The sequence below is a fragment of the Pan paniscus genome, chromosome 4 (genome assembly GCF_029289425.2).
Source record: "Pan paniscus chromosome 4, NHGRI_mPanPan1-v2.0_pri, whole genome shotgun sequence".
Classification (NCBI taxonomy): Eukaryota; Metazoa; Chordata; class Mammalia; order Primates; family Hominidae; genus Pan; species Pan paniscus.
In genome coordinates this window covers 144,240,787-144,258,005 of record NC_073253.2, presented here as the reverse complement: position 1 = coordinate 144,258,005, position 17,219 = coordinate 144,240,787, and the positions used below count along the sequence as shown (strand labels likewise).

At 40.5% G+C, this 17,219-nt stretch overlaps 1 protein-coding gene across 3 annotated transcripts in view; it reads left to right on the top strand.

Moving 5' to 3' along the window:
• Nucleotides 1-17,219, top strand: part of SH3TC2 (SH3 domain and tetratricopeptide repeats 2) — a 77,826-nt gene that overhangs the window by 36,429 nt on the left and 24,178 nt on the right. For all 3 annotated transcript variants that reach the window (XM_003829049.5, XM_034960752.3, XM_055112775.2), the window contains 3 exons: nt 15-195; nt 13,882-14,032; nt 16,225-16,347. In XM_003829049.5, coding sequence (XP_003829097.2) covers nt 15-195; nt 13,882-14,032; nt 16,225-16,347 — 455 coding nt within the window. The remainder of the gene's footprint in view (nt 1-14; nt 196-13,881; nt 14,033-16,224; nt 16,348-17,219) is intronic.

The following is a 17,219-nucleotide window of genomic DNA, read 5'->3' as shown; positions in this document are numbered from 1 at the left end:
TGCTTTGTGTTCAGGTCAGCTTCAGGCCACCAAATCCCTCTGCCATTTCTACAGCTCTGTGTCCCCAAACCCTGAGGCATGCATCACCTACCATGAGCACTGGCTGGCCCTGGCTCAGCAACTCAGGGACCGGGAGATGGAAGGGAGGCTGCTGGAGTCCCTGGGGCAGCTTTATCGGAACCTAAATACCGCCAGGTGAGTCAAGGTCAGGAACTGTCCTAGAAGCAGCTTTCCTTCCTTAAGGAGAAACAGTGTTCTTTCCCACAGGAAGCAAGTCCAAATGTACAAGGTACAGGCGGGGCTTTGTGCAAAAGAGCAAGGGCTCTGCAGCCACCACAATGCATCCATCACTTATTAGTGGTGTAGCCTTGGGCAAGCTATTTAATTTCTCCATGTCTCAGTTTCCTCATCAGCCAAAGGAAGATAATAATGGCATCTATCTTATAGTGTTATTGTGAAGGATAAATGAGTTAATGCTCATAAAACACTCATAACTGTGCCTGATACATAGATAGGTCTCAGTAATGCCACTGTTACTTGTGTGTTTCTATAACCACCTGTCACAGGATCATGACTGAGGCTGCATAATTTAGAGAAGTGGCAGTTATACCAAGGACAGAGGAACCTTCAGGAGGTCTTCATTGCCAAGGGCAACTGGTTTTAAAGAAAGGTCACCCCCACTGAAAGCAGGGGTGTAAAATGTCATGGTAAAAAAAAGTTTTATCGGGAACTTACCTTTAAAATGAAATTGTAGATTATGAAATGAAGTGTGTTTTCACCTTTTAGTTAAGAATATTTAGATTACAATTTCAACTTTGCATTAAGTCTTAGAATAAACATGGAATAAAAGGAGTGTTGACTTTTTGGCTTAATTGTGCTGACAAAATGATGTAACAGCACAATGGAGCATTCTTTGTTTTGTGATTGATTTTTTAGGACTACCTTAAAAATCCTCATTTTTGTAAAAATAAATCAAAACTTAACAGTTTAACCCAAATACCTCCTTTAACCCTTTGGTATTCACATTATTATCACTTGCAGATTTTGCCATCTTCTGTTGGTTTTCTCTTCATTGTTTCTTCACTGGTCTAATGCTGCTTCATCCTCATTTGCCAGTGGGCAGACTGAAGTTCTGTTCTGTAACAAGCCTTAAATTGATTCCATTAAATCCTGTGTGGTTTGCAAGATCTTCAAGTTCACTTTGCAACAGATTTGCTTTGCAGTATTGCATTCATAATTATAAATGACTTCTAAAATAGAGCATTCAGAATAGCTTCTAAAATCGCTACTGTTAAGCAGAGAGAGAGGTTGTTGAGGAGAGGGTAATTAAATGACTATATATATATATTTTTTGCATTTCTAAGCAACATGGTAACTGTGTGCACCTGGACAATCAGATAAGGAATAATCAGATAATGAATTCCACTCCCCCTTCTCTTTCTCTTCCAGTCTGTCTTCCTCTCACTCTCCCTCATTCTTTCCCTGTCTTGTAAGAATCAGGTGTCCTCCAAACCTCCTGCTGTCTTTGCCTTCAGTCCCAGGGAGGGAGCTTTGGATCCATGCAGCATGTGAGGAGTCAGGAGGCCCCAGCTCCACCCTGCTTTCATTCTAGGACACCCTAGGAGTCTGGATGCTTCTGGAGAAGATCCAGAAGGCAGGCTTGAATTAACTATTGAGATGACATAGTCATATGCTCATGGTGAGGTATTGTAGGACTGGGCTCTGGAAAAGTTGGATTCTAAGGAACAGGAGCAAGAGTGCCAAATATGTGTCAGGCTATTGGCACCTCTGGCTACTGGGCAAGCTCAGTCTTAAATATTCCCAGACATCACCTACCCCACTGCCATCCTCTACTCACCAGCTCCCCACTCCAGATGCTTAAACCCACTGAAATATTAAGGGGGAAGCCAGAGAGAAGGCCCTGGATGCTGTCAGCATGGACCACAGAGGCCTTAGTTAAGACAGGATGCAGAATCACTGACCTGATGTGATGGGGATGGTGGAGAGGAGGTCAGGGGTGGGTCTACAGATGGCCCAAGAAGTTACTGGAGGGAGTCAGAAGCCACAGAGCTGGGAGGAAAGCAATCAAAACCAGATTAGGGCCAGGAAACCTGATCCTGCCATGACCTAATAATGTGTCCTTAAATAAGTCACTTTTCCTCTTGGTCTCTTTCCATCTGTAAAGATAAGTTGAATCAGATACCTTCCAGTAAAACGTTGAGTCTGGGACCAGCTAGCTATGCTATTCTGACACTGAATATTCATACTAGAATTCCTGCTGCCTCCAAAGCGTATTGAATTTTTGGTGCAGATTCTTAAAGTTGTGGGCTTTCTAGGGTGCCTCTGGAATCAGAGAACTAAGCTTTTAGGGCTTGAAAGACTTTGTAGTATGTTCAGAAGGTCTTGTGGGCAGACATTATGTCTAGCACAGAGCTTGGCACGGAGGAGACATACGGTGCATGTGTGTTTGGGGTAGCCAAGTCATTAGTGAGTAACTTAGTCCACTAGCTCACAGCCCTTGAGCTGAAGCTATATGCTGACATGGCTACTGATGATTATGACAGAGAATGGTGGAACTTTGTGTGGGGGAGTCCCTGGCTTCTTTGCTCAGGGCTCAGGTAAGGAAAGAAAGGTGTTTGCAGCTTGGAGGCAGGCTTTTTGGTCTTTAGTGACAAGCACAGTAGTCACAGTGCCGTGAGTGGAACCTCAGCTTCCCATTCCAACAGCCCTTTGAGAACACTGGCCTATATAGTATTAGCCACAGAACACAGTGCGTCTTTTCTTAAGGATTCTCCTCTGATAAAGAACCAAATTACATTTAGTGAAGTAGAATATCAGAGATTTGATGTTCTACTTCATGAGGAACATAGTTTTTTCTAAAATTATGTAGTTGCTTAAGATTAAAAAGCATTACACCTTTTTAACCAGGCTGAGGCAGGTGGATCACTTGAGATCAGGAGTTCAAAACCAGCCTGGCCAACATGGTGAAACCCCATCTCTACCAAAAATACAAAAAAGTTAGCCAGGCATGGTGGTGGGTGCCTGTAATCCCAGCTACTTGGGAAGCTGAGGCAGGAGAATCGCTTGAACCCAGGAGGTGAGGTTGCAGTGAGCCGAGGTCACACCACAGCACTCCAGCCTGGGTGACAGAGTGAGACTGTGTCTCAAAAAAAAAAAAAAAAAAAAAGGATTACACTATTATTGAAGGTTATAGGTGAAAAATAAAGGTCCCCTTCCAACTTCCCTTTCCTTGATACTTTCCTGAAGTAACTACTTAAAGATTTTTAAATACCCATCAAGGAATATTTCATGCATTTTAAAGTTTATATATGATACATATTTTCTATCTTAAATAAATATTAGATATTCAATATAATATGCACGTTTTAGTTACATAAATGGAATCATGATAAAATGTCTATTACATAATATACTGTTCTGTTCTTTGCTTTTTTCGTTTAAAAATATCACTGTGAAATGTCAATCCAACATTTTATCACACTATGGGAGCCCTTCCATTGTGTCAGGCACTGTGGTAGTTATTGGGGAATTCAGTGGTTAGAAAAAACAATCCAAATACCCACAAACAGAACAGTCTGCCCTATATAAGAGTGAGCTTGTTGCCTTTACAAGTATTCAAACAGAGACCGACTATTCAAAAATTTTATAAAAGAGTTTCCTGAATTGAGCTGGGTCTGGAACTACTTACTAACAGTTTTATTGAGGTTTAATTACACACCATAAAATTCAGCCTTTTGAAGTATGAAATTTAGTTTTCAGTATATTCACACAGTTGTGTAACCATCACCGCTATTTAATTTCAGAACATTTTCATGGCCCCTGAAAGAAAGCCTCCTCATTACCCACTCCTCATTACCCAACCTCACTCCAACCCTGGAAACCACTAATCTACTTTCTGTCACTATGGATTTGCCTATTCTGGACATTTGATATAAATGGTATCATACAGTATTTGTCCTTTTGTGTCTGGCTTCTTTCACTTAGCATAGTGTTTTCAAGGTTCATCCATGTTGTCACATGTGTCAATACTACATTACTTTTTATGGCCGAATAATATTTTGTTGTACTGATATACCACATTTGTTTATTCATTCATCAGTTGATGGACATTTGAATTGTTTCCACTTTGTGGCTATTATGAATAATGCTGCTGTGAACATTCATGAACAAATTTTTGTGTGAAGAAGTGTTTTCAGTTCTCTTGCGTAGACCTAGGAGCAAAATTACAGAGTCACACCATAATTCTATATTTAAACTTTTGGGGAACTGCTAGGTTGTTTTTAAAAGTGGCTGCACTATTTTTCTTTCCCATTAGCAAGGCATAAGGGTTCCAATGTCTCCCATCTTCACCACCACTTGTTAGTGTCTGTCTTTTTTTTATTTTAGCCATTCCTAGTGGGAGTGATATTGTATCTCATTGTGGTTTTGATTTACATTTTCTTAATGACTAAAGATATTGAGCATCATTTCATTTGCTTCTAGCCCTTTGTGTATCTTTGGAGAAATGTCTATTCACTTGTCCATTTTTTAAATTGGGTTGTTTGTCTTTTGATTTTTGAGTTGTAAACATTCTTTATATATTCTGGATACAAGTCCCTTATCAGATATATGATTTACAAATATTTCTTCCCAGCCCATGGGTTGTCATTTCACTTCTTGATCCCTCATAGAGTGAGTTGGGAAATATTCCTTCCTCTTCAATTTCTTGAAAGAGTTTGTGAAGGATTGGTGTTAATTCTCCTTTAAACATTTGATGAAATTCACCAGTGAAGACTTCTAAATCTTGACTTACCTTTGTAAGGAGTTTTTTTGTTTTGTTTTTGAAAATTGCTAATTCAATATCATTAGTTGTTATAGGTTTATTTAGATTTTCTGTTTCTTCTTGAGCAGTTTTGGTAGTTTTTGTCTTTCTTGGAATTTGTCCATTTCATCTAAATTAACTAACTTGTTGGTATACAATTGTTCATATTATTCTTTTATAATCCTTTTTATAATTTCTATAAAGTTGATAGTAATGTCCACTTTAATTCCTGAGACTCTTCTCTCTTTTTATTCTTGATCAGGCTAGCCAGAGATCTGTCATTAAAAAAACATTTTACACAAATTAAATTTTGGCTTTATTGATTTTTTTCTATTCTCTATATCATTTATTTTTGCTCTCATCTTTATTAATTCCTTTCCTCTGTTCGCTTTGGGTTTACTTTGCTCTTTTTGTCTAGTGTCTTAAGGTGGAATATTAGGTATTGATTTGAGATTTTTTTCTCTTTTAATACAAGCATTTACAGCCATAAATATTCCTCTGAGTATTGTGCCTACGCCATTTTATATATTTCAGTATGCTGTGTTTATTTTCATTCATCTCAAAGTAGTTTCTAATATCCTTTGTGATTCTTACTCAGTTCATTTGTTATTTAGGAGTATGTTGTTTAATTTCCACATATTTGTGAATTTTCCAAATTTCCTTCTGTTACTGATTTCTAATTTCATTTCTTTGTGGTGGGAAAACAAACTTTGCATGATTTTATTCTTTTTACATTTGCTGAGATTTGTTTGGTGGCCCAACATATGGTCTATTCTGAAGGATGTTCAATGTAAACTTGAGAAGAATGTGTATTCTGTTGTTGTTTGGTGTAGTCTATAAATATCTTTTAGGTCTCATTATAATTTTTTATTTCCTTGTTGTTCTTATGTCTAGTTCTTCTATCCATTATTGAAAATGTGTTATTAAAATCTCTAGTTGTTGTTGAGTTGTCTATTTCTCCCTTCCATTCTGTCAGCTTTTTCTACATGTATTTTGGGTCATTGTTATTAGGTGCTGCATATATATTTATAATTATGCCTTTCTGATGGATTGAGTCTATTATCATTATAAAATGTCCTTCATTGTCTTTAATGACAATTTTGGTCTTTTTATCTGATATTAGCATAGCCACTCTAGCTCTCTTTGGTTACTGTTAATGTGGTCTATACTTTTAGTCTATTTGTGTCTTTGAATCTAAAGTATGTCTCTTGTAGGCAGCATATAGTAGAAACATTTTCTTTCTTCTCCATTCTTCAATGTTTGTCTTTTAACTAGAGTGTTTAATACATTTACATTTAATTACAGGTAAGGTAGGATTTATGTCTGCAATTTTGCTATTTTTTCTCTGTATTAATAGCTTATATCTTTTTGTTTTTCTATTTCTCTATTATTGCATTCTTTTGTGTTAAATAGATTTTTTCTTGTATACTATTTTAATTTCCTTGTTATTTCTTGTCCTGTATTTCTTTCAGTTATTTTCTTAATGGTTACCCTGGGGTAATAATTAACATTTTTTAAAAATAAAAATCTTAGCAGTTTCCTGATCATGCTCACAGCCCTGCACATGCATGTGGTCTTCTAGATTCCCAGGAATATGTCAGAACTTTTAAAAATTTTATGGACATCTCATTTCCCAACTTTTCCTCGTGTGTGTGTGTGTGTGTGTGTGTGTGTGTGTGTTCGACCTTTTCTTGTTTGCTCCACATGTTTTCACCACCTAAGGCAGTGACCATATTAAACAATTGCTACTGATTATTTTTGACATATGCCTCAGGGAAAAGGCTGTTCTGCGCTGAGTGAGCTCTGAGTGAGGTTAAAGGAAAACAAGCCCTGTGAGCAGAGGCTTCCAGGGAACTTCCAAACAGATCAAACAGTAACAGTTCTCTGGGGATGGAACTTTGGGGGATTTCAAGCTCATTGTCTCCTTCAGTGGTTGCTAGGTTGCTGGTTTTTCCAGCTACCATTATTGTGAGGCTGTTGGTTTTTAAGTGTACCACAGAGCTAGGGACAAGCAGGATGTCTCTAAGGCAAGTTGAAAAGCAATGAAGCTCACTTTCGTACAAGATTCAGCCGTTTTCCTGAATAAACACTCCTTGCAAACCTTTGGTTAATATCCAGAGTTCTGAAAAATTTTATTTGGATAATTTTTGCCTGTTTTCATTGCTTTTATGGAGGAGTAAACTTTTGGAAATTTTTATTCCATTGTTCTGTAAATTGATCTAGATTAGGATTTTTAATTTGAATAGTTTATAGTTTTAAACTCTGAGATTCCTATTTGTACAATTGGGAGGAAATAAATATCCACTTTTGCTTTACCACTAATATAAGTGATATTGAATGGAAGATTGGGAAATATTTTAGGTGTCAGAGGAAACCCCTGTACACATAAGGTCATTGTCCCTTTGCAGAATGACCAGTTCAACAAAGAGAACATGCTGTAATGCTATATTTATTTAGCATGTATAAATCACCTTCTCCTACAGAACACTTAAAAAAAATACAAGAACAAAGACCAACTACAGACACAGATAAACGGGTGTTTCTATGCACCTGGGGGTGGTTACTGTAATTTAGTACTAAGCTTCCTGGTAGCTGAGTAAAAAGGGGAAAGCTGTATGAGGTTCTCACTGTCTGACAAAAGAACATAAACACATGTATCTGTTGGAGCAATTTTTTTCCTGGCACAGATTGCTTAGGAGGAATTTATTAAGTGGGTCTTGATGTAATGGACAGATTTCTTCAACTAAATTCCCCTCTAGGGATTTGCATTCTCACAAAGCTCAAAGCCACAGCAAGCAAAGGCAGGAAGTGTTCATGGAAGAAGTGGCAGGCTTCTGTAGGGGGAGGTTTGTAGGGAAAGGAGACAATGCTTTCAGCAAAGGATAGGGGTGATCTGTCAGGGAAGACTTTATCAAGGTGGTAGCATTTGAGGAGGCCCTTGAAGGATAAGTAATATCTTGAAAAGTGGAGAAGGGTAGGTTTTAGGTGGAGGGAATAGCAGTAGCCATGGAGAGGTCAGGACACATTTGAAAGACATTTTGTAGATTTAACAGACAGGTTTTGGTGATCAGCTGGCTATGAGTAGTGACATGGTTTGGCTGTATCCCCATCCAAATCTTACCTTGAATTATTGCTCCCATAATTCCCATGTGTTGTGGGAGGGACTTGGTGGGAGGTAATTGAATCATGGCACGGTTTCCCCCATACTCTTCTCATGGTAGTGAATAAGTCTCATGCGATCTGATGGTTTTATAACAGGAAACCCTTTTTGCTTGGCTCTCCTTCTCTCTCTTGCCTTCTGCCATGTAAGACATGCTTTTCACCTTCTGCCATGATTGTGAGGCCTTCCCAGCCACATGGAACTGTGAGTCCATTAAACCTCTTTTTCTTTATAATTTACCCAATCTTGGGTATGTCTTTATCAGCAGTGGGAAAATGGACTAATATAGGTGCAAAGAAGACTCAACTTCTTCCCTAGAAGGAGATATGGAGGTTGGTGGGCATGGGGGCGGGGGGTTGCAATGGGTATCCAGACCTGTACAGTGGACATCCATAGTGAAAATTATGGCCATAATAGCCTTCAGTGAGCATGCATTGTTTACTAAGCCATATATAAATCTCAGGACCACCCTCTGACGTAGAAAGAATTGTGGAAATTGAGAACTAAAGAAGCCAAACAACTTGCATGAGCCTTCCCAGCAGGGATTGATATCCAAACAGTGTGTATCTAGAGCAGGGTTAGCAAGCTTTTTAAATAAAGAATCATATAGTAAGTGTTTTAGGCCTTGTGGGCCATATGATCTCTGCCACAAGTACTCCACTCTGCAGTTGTAGTATGAAAATAGATAATACATAAATGAATAAATGTGGCTGTGTTGCAATAACACTTTATTTACAAAAGCAGATTGAAAGCTGTGTTTGGCTCATGGGCCATAGTTTAACAACTCCTGATCTAAAATGCATAGTCTTAAGCACTCTATGTATTCTGTCCACCCAGCCAGTAATTTTTGCTCTAGGCAAAAGAAATAGGTGTGGAAGGCTATAGAGTGAAACCTTGTAGAATTGTATGGAGGGGCCTCGTTTTTCATCAGTCTGTTCCCTGCCTGCCACAGAGAGTCCAGACAATTTCACCACTTGGTTTCACTGGTACTAGCTCAGATCCTTGACTTCTCAATTTATGATCTTATGCTGCCTTTTTACTGATTTTAATTTCTTTTATTTGAAAGATTTTCTCTAGGGTTTAGAAGTGGGTTATGGTGTGTGTGTGTGTGGGGCTGGGGGCACACAGGTAGATAGTGAAAACTTTGTCCCAGCCTTCAGGTTTTTACTCTGGGACACTTTTCTGTCCCTTTGTCTAATATCTGCAGGATCATGCCTTCTCTGCCTTCCAGGGGACAACTACAGAATTTAGTTTGATAAAGGTTTGCAGTCTCTCAATGGGAGGGATCTTAGGGAGTCTTGTCTTCTGTCTTGAGGTGACACAACACAGACTGGCCATAGAACTGAGCCGGATGGGGTCCATGAGAACTCTGTGGCTCTATTAAATCTATTAAATCAATTCAACAAATATTTACCGAGCATTTACTATTGCCCAGGCACTGTGCTAAAAACTGAACAAGGGTGATAATAGTCCATGAGCTCACAATGATAACAGAATAGTACAGAAAATAAACGTATAAATAGCCACTAAAGTTATCGTATAAATTGTGGTAAGTGCCACAAAGGATGTGCATATTATTATTTTTAGAAAGAAGGGATGCCTTGCATATAATAGGTCCTCTCAAAATAATGATTAATTCTTTGCATGTGAATACAACAGTAGCCTAGCAGTCATTGCTCTTGGCTTTTATTCTTTTTTTTTTTTTTTTTGAGACGGAGTCTCACCCTGTCACCCAGGCTGGAGTGCAGTGGCGCGATCTCGGCTCACTGCAACCTCCGCCTCCCGGGTTCATGCCATTCTCCTGCCTCAGCCTCCCAAGTAGCTGGGACTACAGGCGCCCGCCACCACGCCCGGCTAATTTTTTGTATTTTTAGTAGAGACGGGGTTTCACCGTGTTAGCCAGGATGGTCTCGATCTCCCGACCTCGTGATCCGCCCGCCTCGGCCTTCCAAAGTGCTGGGATTACAGGCATGAGCCACCGCGCCGGCCATCTGGCTTTTATTCTTACATTTATGCTTCTTATTTTTCTGGAACTGAAAAAAGTGCTACATTTTAAAAAATATAATTAATATGTTAATCCCTAACACAGAAGCAATTCTTTTCTCATTTTTGTTGTAAATAAGGAAAGAATTGCTTTTCCTGAAATGTCATCATCTGATCACAAGGCTATAATGTACACTACCACCCCAGTTTCACACATGAGAAAACTTTGTTCAAGGTTTAAAATAGCTTATGTCTTTTAAAACTTCAGGACTTTTAAAGTGGTAAATGAAACAGAAGTCTTCCCAAGTGCTAGTATCTGAGCCAGAAATTAGGCACTGCTTGAGGGTGTAAATGTAAGGGTTCTGGGTCAGACTCTGAAAGTTAGATCCTGGTTTAAACAGGGCTTATTACTTGGTCCAAGATAGTTACCCTTACCAAGCCTTATTTTTTTCTATTAGTAAAATGAATATGATAATAGTACTGATCTCTGGGGGCTGTTGTGATGATTACATGAGATTTTGCGTGTAAAGCACCTAGTACACACTAAGTGCTCAATAGATTTCAGGTAATAATACTACCATTGTTACTTTTATAAGACAAAGCAGCTGAGAGCTCAAAATAAGGCTTTAGAAATGTGCAGGAAAACTTAGATACGTTTCAAAAAACAAATCAAAACAACAACATCCTACTGGATTTCTTTATTTGCAAAATGGGCTAAGAATTCTAATGGCTTGGGATTTCTATGGGGATTAAATGAGAAAATGTATACTGAAAGTAACATCCAACACCTCACACAGAGTCAGCCCTCAGTTTTTGGCCATCTTTATCATCAAAACAGGACATGACCAATTAGTGGAGGCTGGGCTTTGGCCAGAGGTTAGACAGACTCATCCAGGCAGGGCAGGGACCTGGGAAGCCCCAGCAGCGGGTGGTAAGAGGAAGTCTGGAAATGCAGGTGTATTGGGGTCACTTGGCCATGGGCTTATGGCTGATGTTCAGGCAGGGAAGAAGAAACAAAGACTTAACCCCAGAGACTGAACTTGAGGACAGGTAAAATGAGAGAAAGAGAAGAGTCAAGATTGGAAAGGACAGGAGATAACATGCCGGAACACAGGCACAGGAGAACCAGAAGTACACAAGGCTGATGCAGTGCTGGCCCACCAGCAGTGCTCCATGCTTCTTTGGCTTTGGAAGCCAAACCAAACCTAGAGTCTGTGGGTGGCGGCTGGAAGAATTGGCATTCTGGGCCATCTGGTGCTCAACTGGTAGGTGACACTGCTTGGCCACTGGCAGATGTAAAGTAATGGGGGTGAGTGGTGATAGGAAGGAACCAAGGAAGCTGGACTACTGCCCAGTTTTAGACCACAGAAGCACTTGTTTTTTTACTGGAGATCATAGATCATGTGCAAGTCTTGGTGAGAGTCAGTTGTCTTTGGAAAATCTTCCATTTGCAAGGAGTCTCAATGGTGCTGTGTGAGCCACTAGGTCTCTGTAAGTCTTGTCTTCCCCTGATGGGGCATTTCTTGGAAAGAAATAGAGATCTCCTCTCTTCCACAGTCATAATGAACTCAGAGGGAGAAAGTGCCAGAAGCAAATGCTGGCTCTGTCAGTTGGCCTGTCTGTAATAACCTAAATCTTGTTCCCTGAAGGTCTGGAGAAAACAACTATAGTAGCCCAAGGGCATCCCAGGACAGTAAATGGGAACATAAAAAAACAGAGCAGGAAATAGGATGAGGATGAGATTTATGGGTCTTGTCTTCATCAACTGCTCTAGTGAGAGTGAGGAGAGTTGTGGAGGCCAGGCCTGCTGAATCTCAACCCGGCTTGAGTTTGCAGGGTACAGAATGGGGAGAGAAAGGCAGGGCTTCCTATAGTGAAAGATGCCTGTGGTTACTGTAGCTGAGCTGAGGAGGTTGGTGATCACTGCAGCATGGTGTGGAGTTTTTCAGCTCATTGTATTCTCAGAGGAAGTTTCACATTTTAAAACTTGAGAAAGGGTGGCCAGCGCCCATTGGGATTTCAATAAATCTCATGTTAAGAGCAGGGAGGAAGAGAAAGCTTGGGTTTTTTCTTTCTTACAAGGGCCAAATGCCTGGCACTCTCTCCAGAAGGCCAACAGCTGCCTCATTGCCAATAAGGATCCGGGCCTTAGGAGTTGAGAGCAATGCTTGTTTCCCTCATGGTGCACAAAGGGGCCTGGTGGCTGAGAGGTCCATAATCAAGTGGTAACCACGTTTGTTGAGGACTTTCTACTTAAGTGTCCACAGATGTGATTGATGATGATCGGTATTTCTGGGAAGAGTTGCATGGTTTACTGCAGTGGTTCTCAAACTTTGGTGTGCAGGAGTGTAACCTGGATGTGTCTTAGGAATTCAGGTTCCTGGATTGCAACTGTAATGAATCTTTTTCAGTCAGTTTGAGGTAGCTCTGGGGGATCTGTGCTTTGAATAAACTCCCTATGAAATGCTGATGCCACATTTGTGGGCCACAAATCATGTTTTGGGAAGTATGAGTGTTATGGGACAAGTCCTAGGTTGCTACTCAGAAGAAGGGAGTTTGGGCCTTGGATCTCCCCCTAATGTGCTGTGCAAACATATGTAAGTTATTTCCAGTTTCTGGGCTTGTTTCCTCTATAAAATAAGAAGACTGGACTAGATCAGCAAGTCTCAAGCCAAGCTGCACGACAGAATTACATGGAGAGCTTAGACACAGTGCTTGTGCCTGAGCCATATTCCGAGACCCTGGTGCTCAGGCTATCATAAAGTTGCAACACACTGGGAAATAGTGTGGCAGTGTACACGTTTAAAATGCTTCCAGGTGACTCTAGTTGTTGCCAGGACTGAGAACTACTATCTAGATGATGCACAGTGTTCCTTCCTTGTTTTTGAATACTGAATCGTCTGTGAGAAAATATATTACCTATGTCTCATTTCTTCATTGGTCCCTCCATTGACATGGAGGGAGAGTTTTCTACAAAATACAATTTTCCAAATAATTAAAGGGCACCCCATTAAGCACCAACCTGTTAAAACTTTCACTCTACTTTGATTTTTCTTTATAAACAAAACATCAAAATCTTTTCGATGATTTAAAGTTACCACTGTTGTCACTCATTCATGCATTCACTCAATAGGTATGCATTTGGTGTCTATTTTGTATTAGTAACTGTAATAGTTCATTCTCATACTGCTAATAAAGACATACCTGAGACTGGGTAATCTATAAAGGGAAGGATGTTTAATGGATTCACAGTTCCATATGGCTGGGGAGGCCTCACAATCATGGCTGAAGGCAAAGGAGGAGCAAAGGCACATCTTAAATGGCAGGGGAACTACCCTTGATACAACCATCAGATCTCATGAGACTCACTGTCATGAGAACAGCAGCATGGGGGTAACGGCCCCATGATTCAATTACCTCCCACCGAGTCCCTCCCACGACATATGGGGATTATGGGAGCTACAATTCAAGATGAGATTTAGGTGGGGACACAGCCAAACCATTTCAATAGCATAACACCAAAAAAGGTTATAGAGCAGTAAAAGGGTTGATGGACCATGCATCAGTAATAATAATAATTATAAGTGATCTTTAAACATTCATCAGGTGCCAAGGACGTAATAGGCACTGTTCTAAGCACTTAGTTGTATCTCAATTTCATCCTCACAACAATCCGCTCAGGTGAGCACAATTATAGGTCTGTTTTACAGATAAGGAAACCAAGGCACAGAAGGATCCTGTACTTTCTCAAAGTCACACAGCTGATTGGGGTAGAGCTGGCATTCAATCAGGCCCACCTCCCTGTGTGATGTGGGACATGGCTGTTCCTGCTCAGAGCTTCTGTTTCATCCTGTGCTGAGTGGACCCTAAGGCCCCTTTGAGCCTTCACACCTCACAAGTTCATGTCTGTCCCCAGGTCCCTCAGGAGGTCACTCACATGCATCAAGGAGAGCCTGCGTATCTTCATTGACCTGGGGGAGACAGACAAGGCTGCTGAGGCCTGGCTTGGGGCGGGGCGACTCCACTACCTCATGCAGGAAGACGAGCTGGTGGAGCTGTGCCTGCAGGTAGGCCTCCTGCAGAGCTCTCTGGGAGTTGTTGACTTGGATCATTTGGAGAGGCAGCTGTACCCTCCAAATCAACCAGGGGGAACCAGAGAGGGATGATGTTCACCCTAAGCCTGTGGAGAGAGGGTCAACACTGGGCTGCTCCCTGAACACATGGTGGAAACCAGGGTGGTCTGACAAGCTGAATATAGGGAGCAAAGGGCCAGTCGCTGAGACCCATATACATGTGTGCACCCTGGGAGGATGTGAGGGGAGTCTCACATACCATCTGTAACGTCACTTGTCCCGTTAACTATACCTGTCTTTCCAAAGCTCAACATACACCTTGACTTTAGGGTTTTGCTGCAGTTTGAGGCAAGGTTGGTGTGTATGTGGGGTATTAACAATATTATTCTCTTATTTTTTTGTTTGTTTGCATACTTTTAATATCAGAGATGTGGTACAGTGTAGTGGTTAAAAGCCTGGGCTTTGAAGAGAGAAAAGCCTAGAGTCAAATCCCAGGGCCATCACATATGGACTGACTGTGTGACTTTGGGCTTGCCATATGACATCTCTGGGATTCAGTTTCTTCATGGGGGAACTGAACTCTATCTTTTAGCATAAGGATTAGTAAAACAAAAATTATATATCTCACTTGCATAGTAGTAAATGCATAGTAAGCATTTATTAAGTGCTCAGAACTTAGTAAATGTTTAATACATTATATTTTAGTGTTTTATTACTATCTGTACAATATCGATGTTAAATACTGTGATGATATGTAAGATGTTTAATTCTACAAAAATATACCGGGTTTTTTCTTTCCCATGTTTTATTTTCTCTCTTTTTACTTCTCCTTATACTAGCACATAAACTTGCACAAATTCACTTCTACTGAGACTTAATAGCTGCATAACCCTGATTGCATGCTTCCTATGTACAGGAGACTTTGCCAAACACTTCACTTGCATGACATAGTTTAACCCTCATTATAAATGCAGTAGGATTTTCCATTATAATTTCCATTTTACAGAGGAAGCTCAGAGAGGCTGAGTAATTTGCCCAAGGTGATACAACTGGTAAGTGGTGGAGCTGAGAACTGCACACAGTGTGACTTAGAGCCTTCACTCTCAGCCTCTACGCCATCTGCCTTGCGATTTTTGGGCTGAAAGGGTTTCCAGAGAGCAGACAATTCAGTCTTCTCCTTTCATGTTGTGGGAGACTGAAGCCCAGAGGGCACTGTTCCGATTGTGCATTGTTTTGGTGGCAAAGCCTCCTGACTCCAGGATTCCATCTCACTGCCCCTCTCTCTCTCTGTAGCTGCCCATGCAATAACACAGCAACTGCAGCATCTTGCCCCAGTGATGAAATGTTCACTGGCCAGAACTGGTCCCAGGCCTCACCCAACCCCAGGCTGCCACCTAACTGATGTTGTGCAGGGTCATTTCCATGGAAGTGAATCATTCTGGACCTGAGGCTATTTGAGGTCCTGTAACTGTGCTGCAGGTGCAGTGGTATATTCTTTACTCTTCAACTTCCTTAGCACATTTTGTGTAGATGAAATCCAAAATAGCTTGCTAGAGATAAAGAAGCTGTGGAGGTTAGGGTACTGGGATGGAAGACACCAACATTTGTTTGCCACTGACTATTGGCATGAAGCTGGGGAGGTTCTGTTTTCTTTCTGAGCCACACTATCTCCATCTGGAAAGTGTAAGATGTTGAAGTGGATCACTATTTTTCCATTTCAGTTATTTACATATTAAATTCATAGTTTTGCTATATACATGTACCTTCTATACCATTGTTTACTTCTTTTTCTTTGACTCAACATCAAATCAATGTAGCTTTTTCTACACTTAGCCTTATTCTACACAATACTATCTAAAGTTGCAGGTTGGATGCATTATTAGTTTTTTTTTTCTAAAACACATTAAAATAAATACTTAACTAGTAATACAAAATGTTTTTCTATATACTGTTAAAAATAATCTAGCACCACCAAAAGCAATCTCTCATAACAGGATGGGGAAATGCTAGACTGGAGAATGTCTAAAGTCCTCTTACCAGCCCTAGGAGTGTGAAGACATTTAGGATTTGGGGGACTTTAGCAGAGGATTAGTTGATTTAGATGGTCTGCGTCTTAGCTCTGCCAGTCCTGTGGAGGTCAGGAAGCCCTCCTCTCTGCCTTTAACAGCTGTCTCTGTCCCACCTAGGCAGCCATCCAGACAGCCCTGAAGTCAGAGGAGCCTTTGCTGGCTCTCAAACTTTATGAAGAAGCAGGTGATGTGTTCTTCAATGGGACCCGCCACAGGCATCATGCAGTGGAGTACTACCGAGTAAGTCCAAGCTGTGCAGTTTGCTGAGACAGGTCCTGGCACGGGCATGGGAAGGGTCAGGCTGGACTTCGGCCTGAGTCCCTCTTCTCCTCTCTTGCTTGTATTTCATTTTTCTCTCTTTCTTGTCCAGTGCCCACCTACTCACTCTCTCTTCAACCTAGTGGGAGCTCAGGGAAGGTTCTGATAAACTTAGTCATTCTCATGTTTGATAAGTTATCCTTCTTGGGATAATACATCAAAATAATTAAGTCCAGGAGATCAAGACCATCTCAGACTCTTGGGTGCATGGTACTTTATGGTCTGCAGCACACTTTTGAGTTTACCAGTGTTTCCCATTTACTACTGGGGGTGTGGTGGGAGATTATTTAAAGGGTTATGTAGATGAATGCTTTTGTTTGATCATATTTTTAATAAGCATGTATTAAAATATATTTTTTAAAATTAAAAATATATAATACAAGCTCATCAAACCTATGACTTCACAGATATTATTGCGAAGGATGAGGCAAGAAAAAGAGTTGATGTTAAGAATAACACAAATTAAATGAATGTCCAGATGTTAAGCAGATATGTCAAAAATTGTGATTGTTGTTCATTACCAACTGAAGTTTAGGAAGCCTCATTATCTAATTTGATCCTAAAATTTTATTCATTAAGATATTCATTTATTTATTTGTTCAGTTGTTTATTCAGTCATCAAACGCTAGCAAACACCCAGTCTGTGCCAGGCACTGAGCTAGGGGTGGGGAAGGACAGGGAACGCGTCTCTGACTGTTGAGGGGCTTATTTTCATAAGCATTTTGTAGATGAGAAAACTAAGGTTCAGAAAGATGAAGTGATTTGCCTAAAATTCTATCATGATAAAAACATAG